This window comes from Cydia splendana, chromosome 20 (genome assembly GCF_910591565.1).
Source record: "Cydia splendana chromosome 20, ilCydSple1.2, whole genome shotgun sequence".
Classification (NCBI taxonomy): Eukaryota; Metazoa; Arthropoda; class Insecta; order Lepidoptera; family Tortricidae; genus Cydia; species Cydia splendana.
This window is the reverse complement of record NC_085979.1, coordinates 3,981,017-4,005,064: the sequence shown is the minus strand read 5'-3', so window position 1 is coordinate 4,005,064 and position 24,048 is coordinate 3,981,017. Positions and strand designations below refer to the sequence as shown.

The following is a 24,048-nucleotide window of genomic DNA, read 5'->3' as shown; positions in this document are numbered from 1 at the left end:
AAGTAACCAGACCGTGATGATACTGATGGTGATGACATTCAATTTGATACAGAATATCGGTAGTTTAGTATTCTAATTTTAGGGTGACCATGCATGTCGTGAAAAAATGAATAACTTTTTTTTTTCAACACGAATAGAAAATTAACGTTAACCTCACTAATAGTGATACGAAACAGTTGCTTATAATTAACGATATGCGCAGTGTTAGTCCTGCTCACGTCTCCTGAATCACCCTGTCTAGGGAATACTAAGAGACCGCACTCATTGGACTTTGGTGGCCTTGGTGATATTTCGGCTTGGTGAACGTGCACATAGTTCGTGTTTATGTCAGCGACGTAATGCGTGTATTCATTCAGTGGTTATTTTTTAAGATGTCCAAATGGAATTATCTTACGAGTTCAAAATTACCTGCACTCTCTTAAGAGGGAAGTATAGCACGTACAGTCACCTGCAATTATAGGACAATCTTCGACCAACAAAATGAACACAAAGTTTACAAAGAAAATGTATTAAATATAGTTTTGTTTGCCTCCAGGTGACGATGACCACAGGCCTGGACAAGGACACCATCCGCGCCGCCTATGACGATGTGCGCGCCGACGGTTCGCCCACCGAGTGGTGAGTACCTAGCAAGAGAGATGCGCCGAATATAGACTTTGCCGAATACGAATATTCGGTTCAGCTCATACCTAACCGAATACGTCTCAGCTATTCAGCTAACCAAACAAGTAGGTACATATCTACCTAATCCAAATCCCCTAGTAAAATTTTATCCCTATTGATAACTCACCCCGTGACTATGAGTCACAAGCTCACAAGTTCAGAACAATCAAGACGAAACGTCGTCAAATTAGTCACGGCGATAAGAATAAAAAATGTGACACTGATTTAGGCTATAAATCTTTACAAAATATCTAATAGAAAACATTGACAGCTGAAATATATGGCGCTGTACTACTGTGTCATATCATCTAAATTGTTAAAAGTACCTAAACGTTTGATAACCGTCACATCTACACCAGGGAGCCTAGCCAAGGTGACAATCGTTTGCGGAAAAAGAAACAAAACCCTAAGATAAACGTTAATTATGGAAATTATGGAGTTACATTTTTTTCAAACGATTGTCAATTTGTCATCTTGGCTAGTTGTCCTCCGTTCTCAAATTTGATCAATTGAATCTTATGCTAGTTCTGACTAAACCTATTTTCTAGGGCGGTGTTCAAGTTTGAAGGTACCCGTATAGTGTGTTCAGCCCGCGGGAGCGACTTCACCGAGTTTCGCACTCACTTCAAGGATGACGAGCGCGCTTTCGGCTACCTCAGGTGAGTTCTAGTTGGCTCAGGTAACTTCTAGTTACGTCAGGTAAGTTTGTAGGCGTCCGTAATGTGTGCTCAGCCCGCGGGAGCAACATCCCCGAGTTTCGCACTCACTTCAAGGACGACGAGCGCGCTTTTGGCTACCTCAGGTAAGTTCTAGTTGGTTCAGGTAACTTCTAGTTACGTCAGGTAAGTTCGAAGGCACCCGTATTTTGTGTTCAGCTCGCGGGAGCGACTTCACCGAGTTTCGCCCTCACTTCAAGGACGACGAGCGCGCTTTCAGCTACCTGAAGTACTAACTAGTAACTGAACTTACCTGAGTAAGTTGTAGTTCTCTCAGGTAACTTCTAGTTACGTCAGGTAAGTTTGAAGGCGCCCGTAATGTGCGCTCACCAGCCCGCGGGAGCGACATCACCGAGTTACGCACTCACTTCAAGGCTTACGAGCGCGCTTTCGGCTACCTCAGGTAAATTCTAGTTGACTCAGGTAACTTCTAGTTACGTCAGGTAAGGTTGTAGGCGTCCGCAATGTGTGCTCAGCCCGCGGGAGCGACTTCACCGAGTTTCGCACTCACTTCAAGGACGACGAGCGCACTTTCGGCTACCTCAGGTAAGTTCTAGTTGGCTCGGGTAACTTCTAGTTACGTCAGGTAAGTTTGTAGGCGTCCGCAATGTGTGCTCAGCCCGCGGGAGCGACATCACCAGGTTTCGCACTCACTTCAAGGATGACGAGCGCGCTTTCGGCTACCTCAGGTAAGTTCTAGTTGACTCAGGTAAATTCTACTTACGTCAGGTAAAGTGTTCAAGATCTAAGGCGCCCGTAATATCGGGTGTTCAGCCCGCGAACGCGGATCAATGGAGTTCCGCATAGACGTGCGCGCCGGTAGAAAAAAATCGGGCGGCGGCGCGCCACGAAAAAATCCACGGCGGCGGCGTAACGCCGGCGGCGCGGGATTTTCAACTTTTCAATATACGTATAATGAAAAACCAAGATTAACTCTAAATCAACAAGGGAAAAATCTCAAAAAAAAACTGTGTTACATTGTTTTTTGGTTTATTGTAGAAAAATCATGAAAAAAAATCTAATTATAATGTTGAAAAAAACATATGTCAAGTATGTTGGACGTTGCTATGATCGGTGTAAAAAAATATATCGGCGTAATAACAAGACGTCCTGTATTTTGGACACGCCGAGTATAATAGAGTACCTACTGTACCTATATGCATTAGGGTTTTTTAGTCCAATACATGTTTTTTTAAATAAATATAGAATAATTGCATTTTTTAATTAGAAATACACTTACTGATAATGTCAACTTATGTAATGAATAAGTTTAAGTAAGTAAAACCTATTATTTTTATATTTTTGCAATAAGTTTATAGCTCGTAGGTGGTAAAATTTTACCAGTCATTGACGTCATTTATTTCACATTAAATCTAACTTAGCGGGGTATCCTAGTAAGCAGTAACATCTGAGCAATGGTTTTTACAATAATGCCTGCACTTTTATCAAAATTTTTGTAATACATTTCTCAAATGAAATCGGGTCTGTCTCTTGATAAAAACAAATCCACACACACACAAACACACACACACCACATCCACAGGAAAAAAAATCCATAAAAATATTTTTTTTAATCTATTTGGTTAATTACGTTGTATTACCGCAAGTAATGACTTTTTAGAACGTTTTGAAACACCTAACATCCCTCTATTTGATTTATTTACCACAAAAACTGCCAGAAAATTTAATAATTTTACTCTTCGCATACTTGGCAACGTCCAACATATTGGACTTAGCAAAAGTGCCGTGTAATCGACAACGGGCAAAATACTGGACATTACACTTTTTAGGGTTCCGTACCCAAAAGGTAAAATGGGACCCTATTACTAAGACTTCGCTGTCCGTCCGTCCGTCCGTCTGTCCGTCCGTCCGTCCGTCTGTCACCAGGCTGTATCTCACGAACCGTGATAGCTAGACAGTTGAAATTTTCACAGGTGATGTATTTCTGTTGCCGCTATAACAACAAATACTAAAAACAGAATAAAATAAAGATTTAAATGGGGCTCCCATACAACAAACGTGATTTTTGACCAAAGTTAAGCAACATCGGGCGTGGTCAGTACTTGGATGGGTGACCGTGTTTTTTTGCATTTTTTCCGTTTTTTTTTTTCATTATGGTACGGAACCCTTCGTGCGCGAGTCCGACTCGCACTTGCCCGGTTTTTTACACTTGTTTTTACCCATACAAATTACAACACAAAACATTTTTATGTAAATCATATTGCCACGTAAAAAACAGACCAGTTAGTAACCTATTACACGTTTTAACGCTGCTTAATACTGTCATATAAAAAAAAATTAAATAAGGGGAAAATGTCAGTCTGTCGGATGCTTCCTTGCAAGTTCTGCATAGGTAGTCTGCTGTAGGACTTTGACAAAAAGATTATGTTCACACTGCTTCCCAATATTTTCTTACTTACTTAAAAATAACATATCATTCAAGTAGTAGTAGTAGTCGTAGTAGTAGTAGTCGTAGGTTCCTGGTAGTGTAAGTACGCTACCAGGGGAAAGTAATGCTATGCTTTAATAATTGGTGCAGAATTTTTTTATTGGGATGTCCAGTATAGTGGACGTTATCGATTTAAGGGTTAAAATAAATCAAGCAATGAATTAAAAAAAAACGGAACAGTCAGAACGCTAAAGCTAGGCACGTTGCACGCGCTTTATAACCATTGATTTTAAATTTGTACCCTCTTGCGGGTTTTGTCTCGGCGCGAATTTTAAACTACCGGCGGCGGCGGCGGCGCGCTGACTCCTTATGGCGGCGGCGCGCCGCGGCGGCGCGCACGTCTAGTTCCGCACTCACTTCAACGATGACTATAGCGCGCTAGCATGAGAAATACGAACGTTGCCGAGAAAATGCGATGGAAAACAATTATGCACTACTTCTGTACTTCGTTAGGAGGCCGTTGTATAAACAATAGTCTACGAAAGCCCTAAAATTAGTTTTACATCCGCAGGTTGCAAATGGGCGACGAGATGTCGAAACGCAAGAAGTTCCTCCTCGTGACCTGGGTGGGCCCCAACGTGTCCGTCATCAACCGAGCCAAGATGTCCACGGACAAGGCCATCATCAAGGACATCATCTCTGTAAGTAGCCACCCTATACTCTTAAAGCGAAATGCAGACTAGCAAGACCTTGCATGCAATTTACCTTACATCGCCGACTACTCTGTATCTTTAGGTATTTTAATAAAAGTAAACAAATAATTTGTACACTTTCGGGTAGTAATAACATTTATTGGTTAACCAATCAAATACAAAACCACCTGGATTTGTCACTGAACGACCCGACTTTAACCTAGGTACATTATTTGATCATGTAATGTTTTCATCTACCCTCAACTGATTTAAGGAGCCATTTGAGGGTAGATTTTGTTTACTTTTATTTAAATACCTAAATATACAGACATATAAGGTAAACTGCATTCAAAAGTTTGATCAATGATTAGATACTGCAATGTAATGAAAATTCGTTTTCTGTATTCGTTCTCATTTTAAAACTACTTGTTGGGTTGTAATGAAACTTTGCACATACAATGACATGAGGAATCTCTATGCCTGTAATAGCTCCAGCTTGTAAAACAAACGAAATAGAGCAAAAACAAGTTTTGTATCAAAAACTTAAATACGCTGTATTTTTTTAACTATGGTATCTGAAGCTACATAAACTTACTACAGGCATATAGTATAGGGTACCTTATCCTATTGTAAGTACAAATTTTCAGAGCAATCTAGCTAGTCGTTATACAATGAGAGCGTACTCGTAAGTAAGCGTCACAAATCTTAGCCGCCGCCATACAATCGAAATGACGATCTCATTTTAAAACGAATCCCTTAATAAGCTCCATACTTACGTCAATATAAATAGCACTTGGCATGAAAACTTAGCGTGGTCAGGCGTGGCTCACAAGTACATGCGGCCCACACCAATTTTGGTGTCTAGCAGTAGTAGTTGCCGCGCACCGCTATAGAACGGACGCTTGATCGCGCTTGCGCCACCTTGCGGTCATATCTGTCGTAATAGATGCGTTTTGTTAGAGAGTGAACCTTCTGTACCTAGGACTATTAATTATTCTGTGTCGTGGTGGTCTGTCTCGACTTCTCTATACCTAACAAAAGTCGACTTTTTCTTGTAACATACAGCTAGCTATAAATATGTAACATGTATAGGGATGTACCGACTAGTCGCCGACTAGTCGGGAAAGCCGACTATCCGGCCTCATTTGTAGTCGGCGATTAGTCGGCCAAAATGGCCGATTAGTCGGCACTTTATAAGTGACAGAAAAACAGGTCAAAAAGAAATAAACAGCAAATATTTACCTAAGCTTTTCACCTATTTTACCCAAATTCATATTTAGGGTGCCTACGAAAACTTTTTTTCGAATTATTGACAGTGTGGTCGCTTTCTTATGTCCGATTGTCCGGTTGTCGTATGAAATATAGCCTTAGGTTTATTTTTTTGCTTTACCACCTTTTTTGCCTTTAGGTAGATGAATAGCGCGACGATAGGGGTAAAACGATTTTTTTAAGTGCACCTGAACCGAACTTATACGAAACTAATGATCTGGCCGACTAGCCGACTAGTCGGCCGACTAATCGGCCATCCGAGCGCCGATTAGTCGGCTAGTCCGCCAAATCAATAGTCGGTACATCACTAAACATGTATATTTACTACTAATTTTCTTGATTGTAGTAATTCCCTGAAAACTGAAGCCTTAGATAAATACTTTAATCAAAGATTAGATGTCGGCACGATTGCAGGCATCCTGTTGCTTTTCAATAAAGAATACCTAAAGATATTATCGCTATCGTGCTCGGTGAGTGCATCATACATGTAACGTTTATCACATGTACCTAGCCTTTATCTGAAATCCATCTGAGTCAGCAACCTAAACGTTAATTTCTTTCTGAAAATATATTTTGACCATTGGTCAAAAATGTCAGGCAAACGCGAACATAATTGTTTGCTAGCAAACATATATGCTGTTTCTGTATTCCTTCGTAGTACTAGTTAGGCCAAGCGCGCACTACGATTTTTTGTCGTGCGATAATTTTGTCGCAGAAATGCAGTGTTTATATGTTAGTGCAGTGTCTCGCATTTACGACAAAAAAATACAAGTATATTACAGCGCAATTCTAAAACCGTGTCGCAAAAATTAAAATAGTATTCCGCGCTTGGCCATACTTTAGCAAATAATAAAAGGCATTTTATGACAAAAACTTGTATTAAAAAAATAAATTAGTAATTCATACAACTTAATCTTACATAAAATCATACAAGTACTTCCTAACATTAAAACCAACAGTTTGGGCCACAGCTGAAATAAAATCGTAACCCACAATGCATTTATACTTGGCCGTATCCAGATCTATCTCTTTACTACCCGCAATAAGTTTCAACTCCACAAGCGTTGCTATTTGAGCTAATAAGTTACTGGTGAGACCAATTTTTTCCTCTAAAATTGCGTAGAATATAGCCAAAAGTCTATCTAAAGTAAACACCTTTGGTCCGAGCTGAGTATTCAGTTTTTCTGCGATTTTTGCTTTAGCTTTCACTTGCTGCATCCTTTTTCTTTGTTTTCCGTGATTCTTCATGAAGAGACGCTTGTCTTCTTTAGGAGGGTTATAGCTGGCTAGATAAGCCGCTATTAGAAGGTATTTAGCGTAGTATGGGAGTTCGAAGCTTTGAGCAAAAGTTTTTGTCGACGTAAGTTCTTCTTTTAAAGTGTTTTCAAAATTGTACGTCTTTTGCACCCAGTCATTGTTTTCTTTTCCTGGGGAAGGCACGCTTGGAGCTGAAGAGCTTATACGTAAATATAACAATTCCAAACTGGTCTTCAATATTGGTGATATATGCCGCCATAGCTTTGGTAGATCATGTGCTTGTATTTCGTTTTTAATGATCGGTTCACAGTATTTAACGAAGTTTACTCGAGCCATGTGTTGTAATTCGATCAGATCTCGACACGGACGGTAGAATACGCTCAAAAAAGCGTTTAGAAAGTTTGCAAATAACTCCGGTTTCTCTAACTCGACTTGTACATCTTTGTGCACATCGTAACTGGTTAATAGATGGTGTATAAACGATTTGTGGTATAGGAATATGATCTTGAATAGTTCTTCTTTATTATAATTGTTGAAATATATCGTGATCGGCTCTCGAACGCCCATTTTGAAGTAGAAATTCTCGTAAATTATATGTGAAATGAAAATTGTACAAACATTGAGGTTACAGAGTTCTCGTAGTCTAAGGAACGCGCTCATTATGCTATGGGCCATGCTACGAAGCCTCTCGGCCTTGTCAAACACTATAACGATCGGTTCATAGCGGATTTGCTTCTTTTCGACGCGATTCAAACCGTTGACAAGTTCTTGTAAAGAATCACATTTCGTGTCCGACTCGTCTTCGCTGAGATCACATAAGATGCTCTCGTAAATGATTTTAGGAGAATAACACTCGATACAGTTGATAATGATGTGTTTGTAGCCCAAGTGCCGGAGCGCTGTGTTCACGCACAGACTCTTCCCTGTGGCCATACTTCCGGAGATAAATAGCGCGCATGGTAAAGGCTCGTCGTAGTCGCCGAGAAGGTTAAACAGCTCACTTAACTGGTTCTCTCTGCACGGAACTTTTTTGTATATTTCCTCCATTTTATAACGATTAACAATAAAAATAAAAACTCGACGGTTAGCTGATGCGCGCCATGACTTTGACAGATGATGAAGTGTCAAGTGAAGTTCGTCCGGGTCGTTGCCACTCGTTGCGTTTCGTTCGTAAGTTTGGCTTAGCAAAATTCGTTCCGTGCGGTCTACCAACGACGATTATTTATACTGTGTGAAGCATCTCAAGCGCCATCTTGTGTATATTTTGCACAAAGATCAGGCATGAAGTTTCAGAGGGGCTACCGCGAAAACCGAAATTCGCAAATTGCGGGGATCTTTCTCTTTTACTCCAATGAAGGCGTAATTAGAGTGACAGAGAAAAATGCCCGCAATTTGCGAACTTCGATTTTTGCGGTTATAGCCCAGTTCCTTGATATACTCTTTTCATAGAATGATGACATCATTGTATTTTATTCCAGAATTTCGCAGTGGAGCTACAGTTGGAGAGCCAAGCCGAAATAGACATCGATCAATTCAAGGACGCCCTGAACAGGGCGGGCGGCGCCAACTACGGGACCGGAATAAGGGACTTATGAGCCCCACAATAGCCAGTCGACCGGTTAAGAAAAAAAACCGCCTTTTTGTTCCGTTGCGGTATTTTTTCATTAATCTAAAAAAATCAGGGCAAGTTTTTTCTATTTAATTAAATCGAGGGTATTATCCCGAAATTTTATTTTCTGAAGTAGTCATGTGCTTTTGTTTTTTATAAAATTTAATTAGTCATCTATATATAAACATTATTTATTTCGCATGATGATAGTCTATTTTTTTAGGTATAATTTTTGAAATTAGTAACCACGTCGGTCGCTTAGGGGTCGATTTTTATAAACAAGTCACGTGCAATTATTTGGTATTTATTATAATAAGATACTTGCCAAAAATAGTAAAAGTTGCCATGTAGAAGGCGCGGAAGTGCATTTATTTTTTGTCTACTTTGTATGTACTGAACATGTCGAAATTTACATTGTATACAAAATTCGGATTTTATGGGCTTTTATACCTATACATTGATTAGTGTTATATCATTATTATTGGTAAATCAACTGAAGTAAATACAATTAACCAACATTACTCGTATTTTATTTCCAAAACATAACGTCGGCCTAAGTCGCAAACCGCGTAACTCCATTTCAAGGAAATAAGTAATTGCTACCTTGGACAACTTACTTATAGTCGCAAATCCCGTAACTCCCCCGGAGGAGTTACGAGGTTTGCGATTTAGGCCGACGATAATACATCTTTGGGTGGTATTCCACCTGTCCAATGTGCATTGCGTCTCACTCTCTCATTAGATGCAAATACACATTGGACCAAGATATTAGACAGATGGAATTCCACCCTTTCCAATAAACCTGTGTCGTAAGGAGACCATAAAAGTTGTCACTCCTGAGGGCAATAGTTAACAGCTTGTGTGCCCATAGTTGACCATATTTTATGGTGTATGAGTTGGGCAGTACGAGTTTATCACCCCCCTCCTAAAATATACACCCTTTTTTTTTTTGACGGAGTGGGAATGCGTTTACGCACGGTGTGTGGGGCTCGCCACTCCTTTCCCCTCTCCTGACAAGAGAGGGGGAGAATTTGGCCCTACCCACTAAACCCACTCCGGCGTTTCACCCTCTCTGCCGTTCGTGAGGGCGCACTGGGATCGATGACATTCCACCATATACACCCTACCAATGGTCGACACCTTCAACTTATTAAAGGAGCCAATAACTAAAGTGTCATTCTATGGAACTTGCTAACTATGTAAACAAAAGTCACTAGTAAATTCATCATTCAGAGACAATTTCAATATGGCGGTTTGTTTACATAGTTAGCAAGTTCCATAGAATGACACTTTAGTACATATCAGTGTCAATCATTGGGTAATTTGACACTTTACCCAGCCACCCACTTACCCCACCTAGCGGGTTCTTGGCAGTGAATGTGTTATTAAATTAAACAACTAGTACGTTTTCAAATATTTATTTAGCAAAAACCTTACACAAATGCTGAACTTATAATAAAATATGAAACTACCCTCAACTTGATTGGCTTAGTGATTTATTTGGCTCTTTAGAACACATTTAGCGCTTACCTCTAAATTATTGCTTGGTATTATTGTGCTGACTTACCCGCTTAGGGCTGATTTAGGGCTCATTTAAACGGTGCGAGAACTCGCATGCGAGTTTCATTACATTGCGGGTTTTGATCGGTCGGTTGAATTGGACGTAACCAACAGTCCGCAATGTAACTAAAATAGCATGCGAGTTCGCGCGCCGTCTAAGGGCTGTTATTATATTATTTTACGGCCTTAGGGGTATCAAAACCCGCAATGTAATGAAACTCGCATCGTCTAAATGAGCCATGCGATTTTAGTTACATTGCGAACTGTTGGTTACGTCCAATTTAACTGACCGATCAAAAACCGCAATGTAATGAAACTCGCATGCGAGTTCTCGCATCGTCTAAATGAGCCCTTATTCATAAAACTTTACGGGCCTGATTTAGTTAAATTATGTTTTGTCCCTTTCTTACAAATACATAAGTCAAAATGACAGATTATTAACTAACTGAGGTTTGTAGTGCGTTTATGAAGAAGGGGGTCAGTCGTGACTTCCTTAAGTATATTTGATTGTTAAAGGTAATTAATTATATTATTGTATTGTCATATTAAAAGAAACAAGTGCGAGTCGGACTCGCCCGCCGAGGGTTCCGTACTTTTATACGACTGCCGAAAAAGGAGTGTATTGTTTTTAGTATTTGTTGTTATAGCGGCAGCAGAAATACATCATCTGTGAAAATTTCAACTGTATAGCTATCACGGTTCATGAGTTACAGCCTGGTGACAGACAGACAGACGGTCAGTGGAGTCTTAGTAATAGAGTCCTGTTTTTACCCTTTGGGTACGGAACCCTGAAAATCAACAATAATTATTAGATTGCTTTCTATTACAACTTTATTGTAATATATGGGTGTGAAGTAGTTATTAAATATATCAAAAAACATAATTTTTTGTACGTACATACACGATATTTTCTCATACTATTATACCTAAGGAAATCACTTACAATTGGTTATTTAATTATACAACTATCATACTAATGGCAACAGTTATTTTATTATGTTATGTTTATATTTTATTTATAATGTATTTACAACAATTATTGCTTATTATTTATTGCATCATGTTTATTACATTAATGTTTATTGTATTTTGAAGGCAAGATAATGTATGGAGAATACAAGTCTTTACTTTTTAAACGTCTCTAGTTATATTGTCAAAAAATAGACCTTAACACATAAGGGCGCAAGAGAAGCGTATGCATGGGCGTCGCCAAGGGGCGGCAAAAGGGGGGCTAGCAAGGGCTTGGTTTGCCCCCCCCCTAGAGAACAAAATTTCTAAAGGCTCCATCACACAGGCGCGTTTTGCGGGCGCCGCTTTTACATATAAAACGCCCCGCCCGGTAAACGCGCCTGCGTGACGGAACCTTAACTAAATGTACGACCCTCCCCCACCCCTTGGCCAGTTGAGTAGTTATTTTTGAGCCTTTTGTCCATGTAGTTGCTAGGAGTGAATAGTACTTATTTTTTGATTAATAGTTATACAAGTCGTGAAATAATAAACATGTTAAAAGAGTGAAAATGCCATTGAAATGCAAGTTAGCGCTTACAAATATTCAAATTGTTAAAATTATAACTAGCAGGGCCAAATACATCGGCAGTTTACCTTATATTTGTCACGGAATCAATACAATTATACAACAAAGTCCCCCGCCGCGTCTGTCTGTTTGTGTGTATGTATGTTCGCGATAAACTCAAAAACTACTAAAAGGTTTTCACCTATCAATAGAGTGATTCTTGAGGAAGGTTTAGGTGTATAATAAGAACTAACATCTCTATTTTGGAAGAACTCAGTATTACCACACGGCTCTCCGAAGCATGCCATGAACGAACCCTTAGATTTTTCGGACACATTATGAGATCATCAATGCATGATATGGAGAAGTGTATCATCTTGGGGCGAATGAATGTAAACGCGCTCGGGGTGGGGCTCGTAAGAGATGGTCTGACGCCATGAAGAAGGCGAGTGGCGGCAGCCTGCACCGTGCAGTTCACTTGGCTTATGACCGCAATCAGTGGGGACATGTTGCATGTGGTCGCGATCCTCAGCATTGAGGGAACGAGGAAGAAGAAGGTGTATAATTTCTTAAGGTTTTGTGTTAATAAGTTGAACTACCCGTGCAAAGCCGGGGCGGGTCGCTAGTGTAGTATAATGAATAATTGAATTATATGGTTCTAACATAATTGTACAAATCATTACAAGCTAAACAATATGTCTTCTAAATAGAAAATAAAATGAATTTATTATGTAAATTATAACATAATGTATTGAGGTCTGTTAAGTTAAGAAGTTTACCACTAAATTCGAATAAAAAGGGGTTTAATATGACTCGACCGAAATATGTATTTTTAAAGAGAAATACATATTTAATACTAAAATGTGAGGCTATTTCGGCTGAAAATATTACTGTCTATTATTTTACTTAGCAGGGCCGGCTGTTATGTGAAGTCATGTATGTGTACATTTTCATTTACATGAAAACCATAGGCGAGTTAATATTGTATCAAGCAGAAACGTACGAACTATGCTATTAAGCTTAGAAACAAATTTAGATATTCGCTGTATTGAGTAAGGTCTTGGTAGCTCAGATGGAAGGGCACTGGGCTAGCGATCCGGTGGTCGTGGGTTCAAGTCCCACCCTACACACGGAATTCTTCTACTTCTAATTAGTTTCTAAGTTAATAATAGGTGAGACCTGAAGAAGAGTCAACTCTTCTGTTATTGTCGATCTGTTGTACAGCCGCCATCAGATATATCGGAGTGGCCGAGGTGCTCAAAATTATCTACACACGCACTCTGACGCGTTGACAATAGAGGCGTGTTCAGATATTTGTGAGCGCCTTGTCTCGGATATATCTAATGGCGACGATAAGGGCCACTTGTACCATCCCACTAACTCGGGGTTAACCGGTTAAACTTGGACACAGAATACATAATAGTACTACCATACAGAAAGGACACTTCCTACAAAGCCTTAGTTTGACAGCGATTCAAGGGCGAATCATGCTATCCCTTTCTAATGTATGGCACTATCCCTTTCGGCTATTTAGGGTTGTCAAAATTCAAGTGGTTATCTTATCTGTGGTCGTGCACGCAAAGGGTAGTCAAGTGGTGCCAACCCTAATAATTGAATAGAATAGAATAGAATAGCTCGGAGCAATGCTGAGCCGAACGGAGCCGAGTTTACCCGAAGTCAGGAGTGTCTCTCCACTGACTTGGAGTTACCATGGTTACCAGTACAATCTTAAAATGTTGGAGCCGCACACGCACACGTCACGCAAGCGGTGGGCCGTCTCTCATAAGGATCTGTATACTACAACGTCGCACGCGTACGTCACGCACACTCAGGCCTTTAACCGGTTAACCCTGGGTTAGTGGGATGGTGCAAGTGGCGCTAAGTATGAGTGTGAGGTGTGTTAGAGTGTGAGTGTGAGGTGTGTTAGAGTGTGAGTGTGAGGTGTGTTAGAGTGTGAGTGTGAGGTGTGTTAGAGTGTGTGTGAGGTGTGTTAGCAGGCGTCGGGAGGGCTGAGCGCCTTGAGCAGCTTGTTCTGAGTGTGCGACCCGAACAGCGCGGTGAGCAGCGCCACGCCGTACCCGGTCGCACGCTCGCCCTACAAATATAATCATTAGTCTAATACCGTTCGACAACGGGCCCCTGTAGTAGGTGTGAGTGTGAGGTGTGTTAGAGTGTGAGTGTGAGGTGTGTTAGAGTGTGAGTGTGAGGTGTGTTAGCAGGCGTCGGGAGGGCTGAGCGCCTTGAGCAGCTTGTTCTGAGTGTGCGACCCGAACAGCACGGTGAGCAGCGCCACGCCGTACCCGGTCGCACGCTCGCCCTGGAAATATAATCATTTTATTATATAACCGTTAATAATTGTCCTAAATCCATACTAATATTATAAAAGCGAAAGTGTATCCGTCTGTCTGTCTGTTCCTCTTCACGCTAAAGCCGCTTAACGGATTTAGTTGAAATTTGGTATAGAGATAGTTTGAGTCCCAGGGAAGCACATAGGATAGTTTTTATGTCGGAAATCATCCCTGAAGAGAGTGCAAAGGGGAGTGGAATTGAAAGATTTAATGAATTGCCTAATCATTGAAGTAAGCAATGCGCGAATTGAATGATTGCTATTAGCATTATCCAGGCGCTATACCTGCTTTAACTGCTGTAACTAATTCCACGCAGACGAAGACGCGGGCAAAAGCTAGTACTATATAAATAATTATTTTAAATTAATGGAACAATTCTAACTGGCAACCTTTGAATAACGGTCCAATCAACCAACTAAGCTACCAAAGCTTATACCAGACTTGTGAGAATTTTCCATTAGTTTAATAAATTGTAATATGTGACTAATATTAATAGTCTTCGGTTACCGCGATAGCTACTCATGGTTCTCATGAAATAAAACTATTGAAACTATCGCGTATATTGAATTCATACTTATCGCGTTATAGTAATCTTGTTGTATTTATATCTTTACTTGAAAATAGTTGTAATGTAGAACTAGCCTTATGAACCAATTTTGCATGTATAACCGGCCTTAAAATGTATAGTTTATGATGGTTCATTATTTTGTAAGTGGGTAGTTTTTGCACAGTGTAGTTTTTCCTCAGTCACCCGTTGACCACGAACGCTGTAAAGGGTTCGAAACGTCGGGATGTAGTATGAATTTAATATACGCGATATAATCCGTTTCAATAGTTTTATTTCATGTAATATGTGACGTTTCACGGGTAAAGGTACCTTATGAATGAATGAATGAATAATATTTATTTCAGGACTAGTCCCATATTATGTTAGTAACAAGTTAGGTACATACTTAAAATTAGTGTTAGTGCAAAGCAACATAATAGTACATTATTGTCGAGGCTCGGAAGTAGCTACTTGCAGGCTGAGGATTCGTTTTAAACGGACGACCTTGGGAGTCCGTTTAATTGAATCCGAAGCCAGCAAGTAGCCTTCCAGCCGAGTCATATATAGTGCTTTTCTCAAAAATGGTGCAAGAAATATAAATATCATAGAAATATTTTACAAAAGCAACGTTCTTAGGTATATATTTTCACAGAGCAAAAGTAGAAACAATTGAAAAAATTAGCTTTGCCGCCTTTTTATTTTTTTTAATAAAAAAGTAGAAGTGTATTTTTCTGCCGAAAATACGCCAACCTATTTGAGACAGGTAAATAGTCGCGGTACTAATCATCTGTTTGGCTGTTTAATGGGCCTGTGCCTTCATTTGATATGGCCTTTTCAACTTTTAAAAAGTTTGGAACTCGACAAATAATGGAATTTGTATGCAACATTGCAGTCCCAAAATCGAGACTGCAATGTTTTTAACTTTTTAATTTTTGACTGACCATAAACTACGCGCTTCGCGACCTATTTTTTAAACGGCAAAGTCGACTTTGCCGTCCATTTTTGAGAAAATAAAATTTAACAAATAAAACTTAAAACCTACATGGAGCTGCGTCCATCTACGCATCAGCGCGGAATCCCAGCGGTCCGCGAACGCGCTCAGGATCCCGCTGGTGCTGCAGCGAACTCGGGCTAGCAGGGAGGCGCACCGCTTGCGCATTATGGCAGCAAAATCGTCGGTCCGCGCCTCCGCAAACATGCCCGACGCACTGCAGTGCCGCGGCAACCCTAACAGAACCCTAAACGTTGAGGGTTGCCATATGGAAGAATTAAATGTCCTGATAAAAATCCGGACATTTCTTGTAGCAGAGATTTGGCGTAACTTGAACGACGCCCCGGCGGCACGCTGCTCTCTGCGGTGTACTGTATCGTGGATCTACTTTTCCCTTTCCCTTCGCCCGATCCCGAAGCCCCCTCCGCGGGCGCGCATTTTATTTTTATAAGGTCATTCCTAAAAATCCGGACAAAGGGTCAAAAATCCGGACATGTACGGACAAATCCGGACGTATGGCAACCCTACTCGCAAGTCGCTATATGGCCGCTGCGTAAAGTTGACCCACAGACCGCAAGTATAAAAAGATTGGCAATATGCCTTGAACAATGTGATTTCACAGGCTGTGAGCATCTTGCGAACCTGCGAGCCAACATATTACATCGGACAGACAGCGACCTGCCTTATGGCGGTTGGCGCTTACGTCGCGTAGCACCACATTAGTATTGAAGAGTCGTTAATAAGAATTATTACGTACGGAGTGTGCGGGCGCGGCCATGTCGACGTGCAGCCACGTGCCGGGGAAGTCGAACCCGAGGTGCGCCAGGATGAATAATCCCGCGCAAGATGGCTGCGCGTTGCTGCGATCCTGCGAACATACATCACTAGTTTTAGGGCCACTTGCACCATCCCATTAACCCGGGATATTGACACTGGGTTAATGGTTTTACCGGTCGACCCCGGGTTAGTGGGATGGTGCAAGTTGTGCTAATTAATCATCACTGCTACGTCAAGTATGAGGCTCCTACAGAATACCTAGACCTAGGCTCTCCGAATCATGTCGCGCGAGTGACTAAAAACAAGTGAGTCTAAACCGTAAAATTATTTCATGTACGGGGGATTTAAAAAAATACTTATTATATAATATTTTCGAAAAGCTCTCAACTTTTGGTCCAATTTTTAAGCTTGGGCTTATAAAATTTACAACAAATGTTATGTCCAGTGTTATAGGGACCGTGCTCGTTGGGGGGTCTTGTGGCCTGAATCGGAAACATATGTGCACATGTACATTGCCAAAGCCAGTGCTACCATCTACCGTTCTCGTCGGTACGTTTCCTTGTGCAAAGTAGGTTCTGCCATCTCGTGGGCTACATCGGAAGCACAAACGACACATTTACGCCTCGCGCCAAAGATCAGACGGCTCCTAAGCTGCCCCCTATAGTTCCTGCACGGGTTCTATACACATACCGCGACGCTGTTCTTCATGTCGGCCACGCAGGAGCTGAACTCGGTGAAGTGCAGCTCGGGTGCGAAGGGCAGCGCGTGCGCCAGGTCGCCGGCGCGCAAGCCGGCCGCCACGCAGCGCCGCTCCATGCTGGAGTTGTGCACATACTACACTAGTACAACACATACCGCGACGCTGTTCTTCATGTCGGCCACGCAGGAGCTGAACTCGGTGAAGTGCAGCTCGGGTGCGAAGGGCAGCGCGTGCGCCAGGTCGCCGGCGCGCAAGCCGGCCGCCACGCAGCGCCGCTCCATGCTGGAGTTGTGCACATACTACACTAGTACAACACATACCGCGACGCTGTTCTTCATGTCGGCCACGCAGGAGCTGAACTCGGTGAAGTGCAGCTCGGGTGCGAAGGGCAGCGCGTGCGCCAGGTCGCCGGCGCGCAAGCCGGCCGCCACGCAGCGCCGCTCCATGCTGGAGTTGTGCACATACTACACTAGTACAACACATACCGCGACGCTGTTCTTCATGTCGGCCACGCAGGAGCTGAACTCGGTGAAGTGCAGCTCGGGTGCGAAGGGCAGCGCGTGCGCCAGGTCGCCGGCGCGCAAGCCGGCCGCCACGCAGCGCCGCTCCATGCTGGAGTTGTGCACATACTACACTAGTACAACACATACCGCGACGCTGTTCTTCATGTCGGCCACGCAGGAGCTGAACTCGGTGAAGTGCAGCTCGGGTGCGAAGGGCAGCGCGTGCGCCAGGTCGCCGGCGCGCAAGCCGGCCGCCACGCAGCGCCGCTCCATGCTGGAGTTGTTGGACACGACCGCGGCGTGGTACTTGCCCGTCGCTGTGCCCTGCCATCACAAACATGTCACTATAGTTATTTACGAAACAAGTGCGGAAAAGAGGAATTTCGAAACGAGTGGCGATAAATTAAAACACGACCGAAACGAGTGGCGATAAATTAAAACACGACCGAAAGGAGTGTTTTAAGTTTTAAATCGACACGAGTTGCGAATAACCTATTCATACAACGTTTTACAGTACATATGGCGCTTTAAACTTTCGACATACGCACGGAAAGTGCTCCTTCCCGCACTAGGGGAAAGTCGCACCATGTGTACTGTAAAATATATATTGTTTTTGTGCATCGCAATGAAACAGTTATTTGTTTAACCGTGCGTACTAATATTGATATCCGAACAAGCGAAAGATTCCAAAATTTCACCACACCAACTGGTAAAGGCTCTCTAAGTGATTGTTCAAAAACCAATAGCAAAGTTACATTTTATTCACAAATTTTGAGTTTTTTTCTTATGTTTGCTGGTTGAATTGACTTTTAAATGATGATTTTGAATGATAGATATTTAATAACATTCATTTGGATTTGATTTGGTTTGTTTTTGTTTGATATCTTACAGTTAATATTTTCTTCGGGTTGGTGTGGTGAAAAATTTTGTGTTTCACTCGGGGACAAATTTTGTTTAGCCCTCATGCTTTGAAACCCTCGCAACGCTTAAGATTCCATTTAAGAATCTTTCGCTTGCTCTGGTATCATTATTAGCACAAGCGGTTAAACAACAACGTTGCCCCCGAGTGAAACAAATAACTATTTCCATCGTATTTTCACAAAAACGTACGAACGTGTCTTGCTCTTTCAGTCAGTCTCGGTACAAAAAGTACTGAGGTTGACTGAAGTACCATGACAAATACGAACGTTTCCGAGAAAATACGATGGAAAACAATAGGGTATTTGAGTGTGTTTAAAATAAATTATTTTTCTCATAAATGGACGGCAAAGTCGACTTTGACGTTTAAAAAATTGGTCGCGAAGCGCGTAGTTTATGGTCAGTCAAAAATTAAAAAGTTAAAAACATTGCAGTCTCGATTTTGGGACTGCAATGTTGCATACAAATTCCATTATTTGTCGTGTTCCAAACTTTTTAAAAGTTGAAATGGCCATATCAAATAAAGACACAGGCCCATTAAACAGCCAAAGAGATGATTAGTACTTATAATTATAATGTTGGTACCGCGACTATTTAGCTGTCTCAAATAGGTTGGCGTATTTTCGGCAGAAAAATACACTTCTATTTATTTATTAAAAAAATAAAAAGGCGGCAAAGCTATTTTTTTCAATTGTTTCTACTTTTTTCTGTGAAAATATATACGTAAGAACGTTGATTCTGTAAAATATTTCTATTATATTTGTCGAATAACGATGGTCCTAAAAGCGGTGGGCGCGTGGGGTAGTATCTCGATGTATTACTTCACAGCTAAACCAGTATGCTACCATGCTACCAGTGCATGAAATAAACATTAGGACTCGTTAACCATACTAGTGCCTACTATACTTCAGTACTAAATGTTTAAAAGAACTAATTGCTATGTTTAACTCAAGGGAGCGATATGAAAGTAAAAAGAAACCGTTTAAATCTTTATTCAAGTCAAACTAGGCCGGCTCCAACCCTACGCCTCTAACATGAGAAGATTTAGCCCTATATGGGACCGGCAACAAACTCAGACGGACAAATCTTTTCAAAACAAGTTAAAACAACACATAACACATCATTTCTTTATTTCACAAAAGTAAGCTTCTAATGAAACATAAGAAAACAAAATAACACTTGAAATAAAACACTTAGCTAAATGGTTAAAGAACGCGGGATTTTATAAGCTATCAGAATAATCCTTTAGGTATAAGCCTTCAAGAACGTAGCGAGTTAGGCACGAGGTTGGCTAACGAGTACGTCCGATCTCTAGCGCGGTCCGATCAAGAAGAACTACCAGCGGCGGAGCCTCTCCGCTCCCGCCTCAGTCAAGTTGGCAAACCTGCTCGACCAGTCTACCAACATACCGACAAAAACGCCAACTCGTGCCTACGCTCACTCGAGAGAACCTCTCGACGTTCCAAAGCCTTCTACCTGTCATCTCAGTACAACAACACGCCAATAGATGGCGTTACTCTCTACGCAACTTTATTACAACAATGCGCCAATAGACGGCGTTACTCTCTACGCAACTTTATTTATTTCGTTACAACCAAATAATACGTAGCTCAACATTGCTAATCGATTTTATACAGGCGTCTAAAATAATGAACTATAACGCTGCAATACGTCTTTCTGGTGTCAGGTTCCGACATATTTATATTTCTTGCACCATTTTTGAGAAAAGCACTATATATGACTCGGCTGGAAGGCTACTTGCTGGCTTCGGATTCAATTAAACGGACTCCCAAGGTCGTCCGTTTAATACAAATCCTCAGCCTGCAAGTAGCTACTTCCGAGCCTCGACAATAATGTACTATTACACCATGCATGAAATAAGTTACTTTTAGGCATATTATTATTTTAAAACCCGTATAAAACTATAAAGAGTAGGTAATTTGATTGTGACGTCACATCTAGTGTTTCAACAACAAACAACAAAATCGTTTTGACAGTTCGAAAAAAGAAACTGATTTGACTAGTAGTCAAATAGAGTCGGACCAAAAAAAGTCTGCAGCGTATGTCATTTATACGTCATAATTTCATAGAAGTTTGACGTTTAAAATAACACTTTCACTGCGTGGGGTATCAAATCCGCTGCAGACTATTCTTGGTCTGACTCTACCCAATAGGCTAGATGACAAATTTTCGTTTATGTTATCAATCGATCAGGTTTGTTTTTAGGATCAAATGTCTATATGGGACCCATTACATTAAAGCAATACAAAAGTCAGAAATGATAGTCAAACTCCGACAGTCGTACTTCACCCGCGAAACGCTCTAAACAAAACGATAAGTGACCGTGACAAGTTGTCAAGGTCACTGAGAGTCCATCTTGAAGTATGGACAAAATAAGAAAACTGCGTTTTTGTCTTTTTGTCGGTGAAATATTGCGTTTATGTATATAATTGCTATACAATATTTTTTTGGATAAAATGTAAGGAATCGACTGGTATCCTTACTTATTTCCTTTTTAGAAGTAAAAAAAAACTTATATTTTGAAACTTTCAGGTCCTGTATTTTTGTATTATTTTCATATATTATTTTAATATCCACATAACTGTGATAAATTGCTCATTTGCTATTTATTTTACTAGATTTTGTTATAAAATTCAACATGTGTCATCATCCCTATTATGCACTACATTAGTACATACCTGTGCGCCGGTGAGCGTGGCCACGTCCACTATGGTGTCGGCCTTCAAGTCCCGGTGGGCGTACACCACCCCATCACTCAGCACCAGACGACCTGGACAATTTGGACACATACATATAAGGTGCTACTTTATTAGGTGCTACTTTATGATGTATATTTTATTATTGCTTGTTAATGTTATGGTATACAGAGTATATTTGTAGTTAATGTATTCCATCACCTATTTATATATTTCTACGCCAGTGATGGCAGAATATGCTGTTCTATACCAAAACACAACGACACCAAAATTGTACATACCATATTCTATGAAATAAATTTATGATTATGATTATGATACTTTAAAACAATTAACTTTAAATAGAAATTGAGATTTTTTTTTGTTTTAATTTACCGAACAAAAAATTAAATTTCATTATGGTTCGGCGAGAAAACTGTAAGAGCGATTTCGCACTATGTCCGATCCGAATCCGATCCGAACCCGTGAAAATATGGTCCGTAGTAGCCGTAGAACTATTTCTATGGTAAGTTACGCACCGCACACGTTGAATGACGGAAAGAAATCGGATGACGGAGATCGGATCTAGTGCGTAACTTACCATAGAAATAGTTCTACGACTACTACGGACCATATTTTCACGGGTTCGGATCGGATTCGGATCGGACGTAGTGCGAAACCGCTCTAAAGGTGAGGTGAGGATGAAGTGGCTAGACAGGTGTTAGGTTCACATTACTGATTGAACAGATTCTAGTACCTCTTACACATCACATTAACAGGGTGCTTTATGAAACAAATTTGCTTTTCAGTTTTCTCCAAAAAAACGTCATAAAAGCTATAATGTTTCATACTTAAATATACTCCAGGAACCGAGTACTATCAGCTGTATAAATATCTGCAACTAATAAAGTAGCACCTTATATACATATAATCACGCCTATTTCCCGGAGGGGTAGGCAGAGACCACGGATTTCCACTTGCTACGATCCTGACATACCTCTTTCGCTCTTCACTTTCATAACATTCCTCATACACGCTCGCCGGTTTAGGGTGCTCTTGACCTGGCCTTTCTTCAGGATTTCCCCGATCTGATCAGAGAAAGTCCGTGGAGGTCTACCCCTTCCAACTCCCACTTCCACTTCTCCCTTATACACTCTTTTGTCTCTACATTCAGTCCACACCAGGCGTGACTCACTCCGCGATTTCGTCGCTTTGCAACAGGTAGCTAAAAGTACATCCGTTCCACACCAATTTTGGTGGCTAGCCATAAGCCGCGCTTGGTGCTGTCGCCACCTAGCGGACATATATGTCCTGATCGTAACAGACGCGTTTTGTTAGAGAATGAGTCTTCTGTACCTAGTACTATACACACAATATTAGGATGATTATACTCGACATCCATAGCAACTGTGCCTGTATCAGAGTATGCACTTGTAATGGTTCTCTTACGCGTTCGACTCGATAAAATATTCAAGTATCAGTCCTGGAGTGTAGACACTCTCCTTCTGGCTTCAGCGCGCAGCGCAGCTATTACGTCGGAGATAAGTATTGGCGTTCTCAACGGATGTTCCTGCTAGCTTACGGTGAATAAAAAATCCGACCAAGTGCGAGACGGACTCGCGCACGAAGGGATCCGTACCATTACGCAAAAAACGGAAAAAATCACGTTTGTTGTATGGGAGACCCGCTTAAATATTTTTTATTTGTTGCCACTGCAATAATTTGTTTGTAAAATAGTAAATTCCTGTTGATAAATAATCACGCTAAGATAATTTATTTATTAGTAATTTTACTCTAACGATTTAAAAAAGTACTTTTATTTACTTATTTTTACATAAATACAAGACGCGTTAGTGAGTGGCAATATTTTCTTACTTTTTTTGGTCTTGAATTACGTTTTGCAGTTTAGACTATGTCACAAAATATGCGATGCGTTCCAGCGGGATTGGCGGGATCTTCGGGATTGGAAAGGGAGAGGGGAGGTCTTTGCCCAGCAGTGGGACACAAAAATAGGCACAAAGAAAAACCGGCCGGACTAGCGCGCGAAGAGTTCCGTACCACTACGCAAAAACGGCAAAAAAAACATGTTTGTTGTATGGGAGCCTTAAGTTAAATATTAATTTTATTCTGCTTTTAGTATTAATCGTTATAGCGGCAACAGAAATACATCATCTGTGAAAATTTCAACTGTCTAGCTATCACGGTTCATGAGATACCCAGACTCTCTTGTCACACTGTCTTGACTGTGTGTGTGTCTGGCAGTAGCGGCGGCTTCATACAACCCGATTCCCACCGGCTTGCCTAAAATATATTGCTACATATATATCCATAATGAAAACACTACGTATTACCTTGGTATCGATAACACGATTTACTAAAGCTTCACTATTGATTAAATTTCAACTAATCATAGCGGGCGCGCGGGCAACTAAGTTTAAGCTTGAATATTCATTCATGAGCCACCACACACATACGAAAACTCACGCACACGCTCACAAAGTTCGCTAAAGAAAGTCCGCGTATTTACGCTTCAAAATAACACGGTTTTGTATCGAGTTATTCATTTAAATAAAAACCTTAAACGTAACAATATAAGGTTTATATTGGAAAAATGCACGCACACAGTCAAAGTCCGCGAGTGGCGCAAGTATTCACTTGCTGCTTCATTTGAATTTAAACCTTAAATACAAAAAGGTAAGATTTATATTGGACTGTAATGTTTCACAATTTTGAATCGAGTCGCGTTTGCCGCTCGTGTGGTTAATGTTGCCATACCAACATTGAATTGAATTAATGGGTAAAATTTTATTGTATTTTGCTATCATTAATACCAAATTTTCAAAAAACCTTTAAAAAAAGAAATTTTATTACAAAATCCAAGAATATTATGGAGTCGCAAT

At 40.9% G+C, this 24,048-nt stretch overlaps 3 protein-coding genes across 5 annotated transcripts in view; 1 reads left to right on the top strand and 2 right to left on the bottom strand.

Moving 5' to 3' along the window:
* LOC134800798 (coactosin-like protein) overlaps positions 1–9,113 on the top strand; it is a 58,959-nt gene extending 49,846 nt beyond the window's left edge. For both annotated transcript variants that reach the window (XM_063773352.1, XM_063773351.1), the window contains exons 2-5: positions 536–618; positions 1,212–1,322; positions 4,340–4,469; positions 8,465–9,113. In XM_063773352.1, coding sequence (XP_063629422.1) covers positions 536–618; positions 1,212–1,322; positions 4,340–4,469; positions 8,465–8,581 — 441 coding nt within the window. In that variant the 3' untranslated portion in view covers positions 8,582–9,113. The remainder of the gene's footprint in view (positions 1–535; positions 619–1,211; positions 1,323–4,339; positions 4,470–8,464) is intronic.
* On the bottom strand, positions 6,595–8,117 carry LOC134800742 (origin recognition complex subunit 5). Its single transcript, XM_063773274.1, has one exon. The coding sequence runs from the start codon at positions 8,031–8,033 to the stop codon at positions 6,645–6,647; it is 1,389 nt and encodes a 462-aa protein (XP_063629344.1). The 5' UTR covers positions 8,034–8,117; the 3' UTR covers positions 6,595–6,644.
* An 884-nt stretch (positions 9,114–9,997) lies between the features above and the next one.
* LOC134800739 (probable aminopeptidase NPEPL1) overlaps positions 9,998–24,048 on the bottom strand; it is a 44,819-nt gene continuing 30,768 nt past the window's right edge. The window contains exons 8-11 of one of the 2 annotated variants that reach the window (XM_063773271.1): positions 21,152–21,243; positions 17,682–17,858; positions 16,312–16,422; positions 9,998–13,985 (exon numbers count right to left, since the gene is read on the bottom strand). In XM_063773271.1, the coding sequence (XP_063629341.1) occupies positions 13,881–13,985; positions 16,312–16,422; positions 17,682–17,858; positions 21,152–21,243 (485 nt within the window). In that variant the 3' untranslated portion in view covers positions 9,998–13,880. Of the gene's footprint in view, positions 13,986–16,311; positions 16,423–17,550; positions 17,859–21,151; positions 21,244–24,048 lie in introns of those variants that run through there. The other variant, XM_063773270.1, reaches the window with a different exon arrangement.

What these genes read in the sequence shown, in the direction of transcription:
- LOC134800742 (XM_063773274.1), bottom strand. Translation starts at nt 8,033, where the DNA reads ATGGAGGAAATATACAAAAAAGTTCCGTGCAGAGAGAACCAGTTAAGT.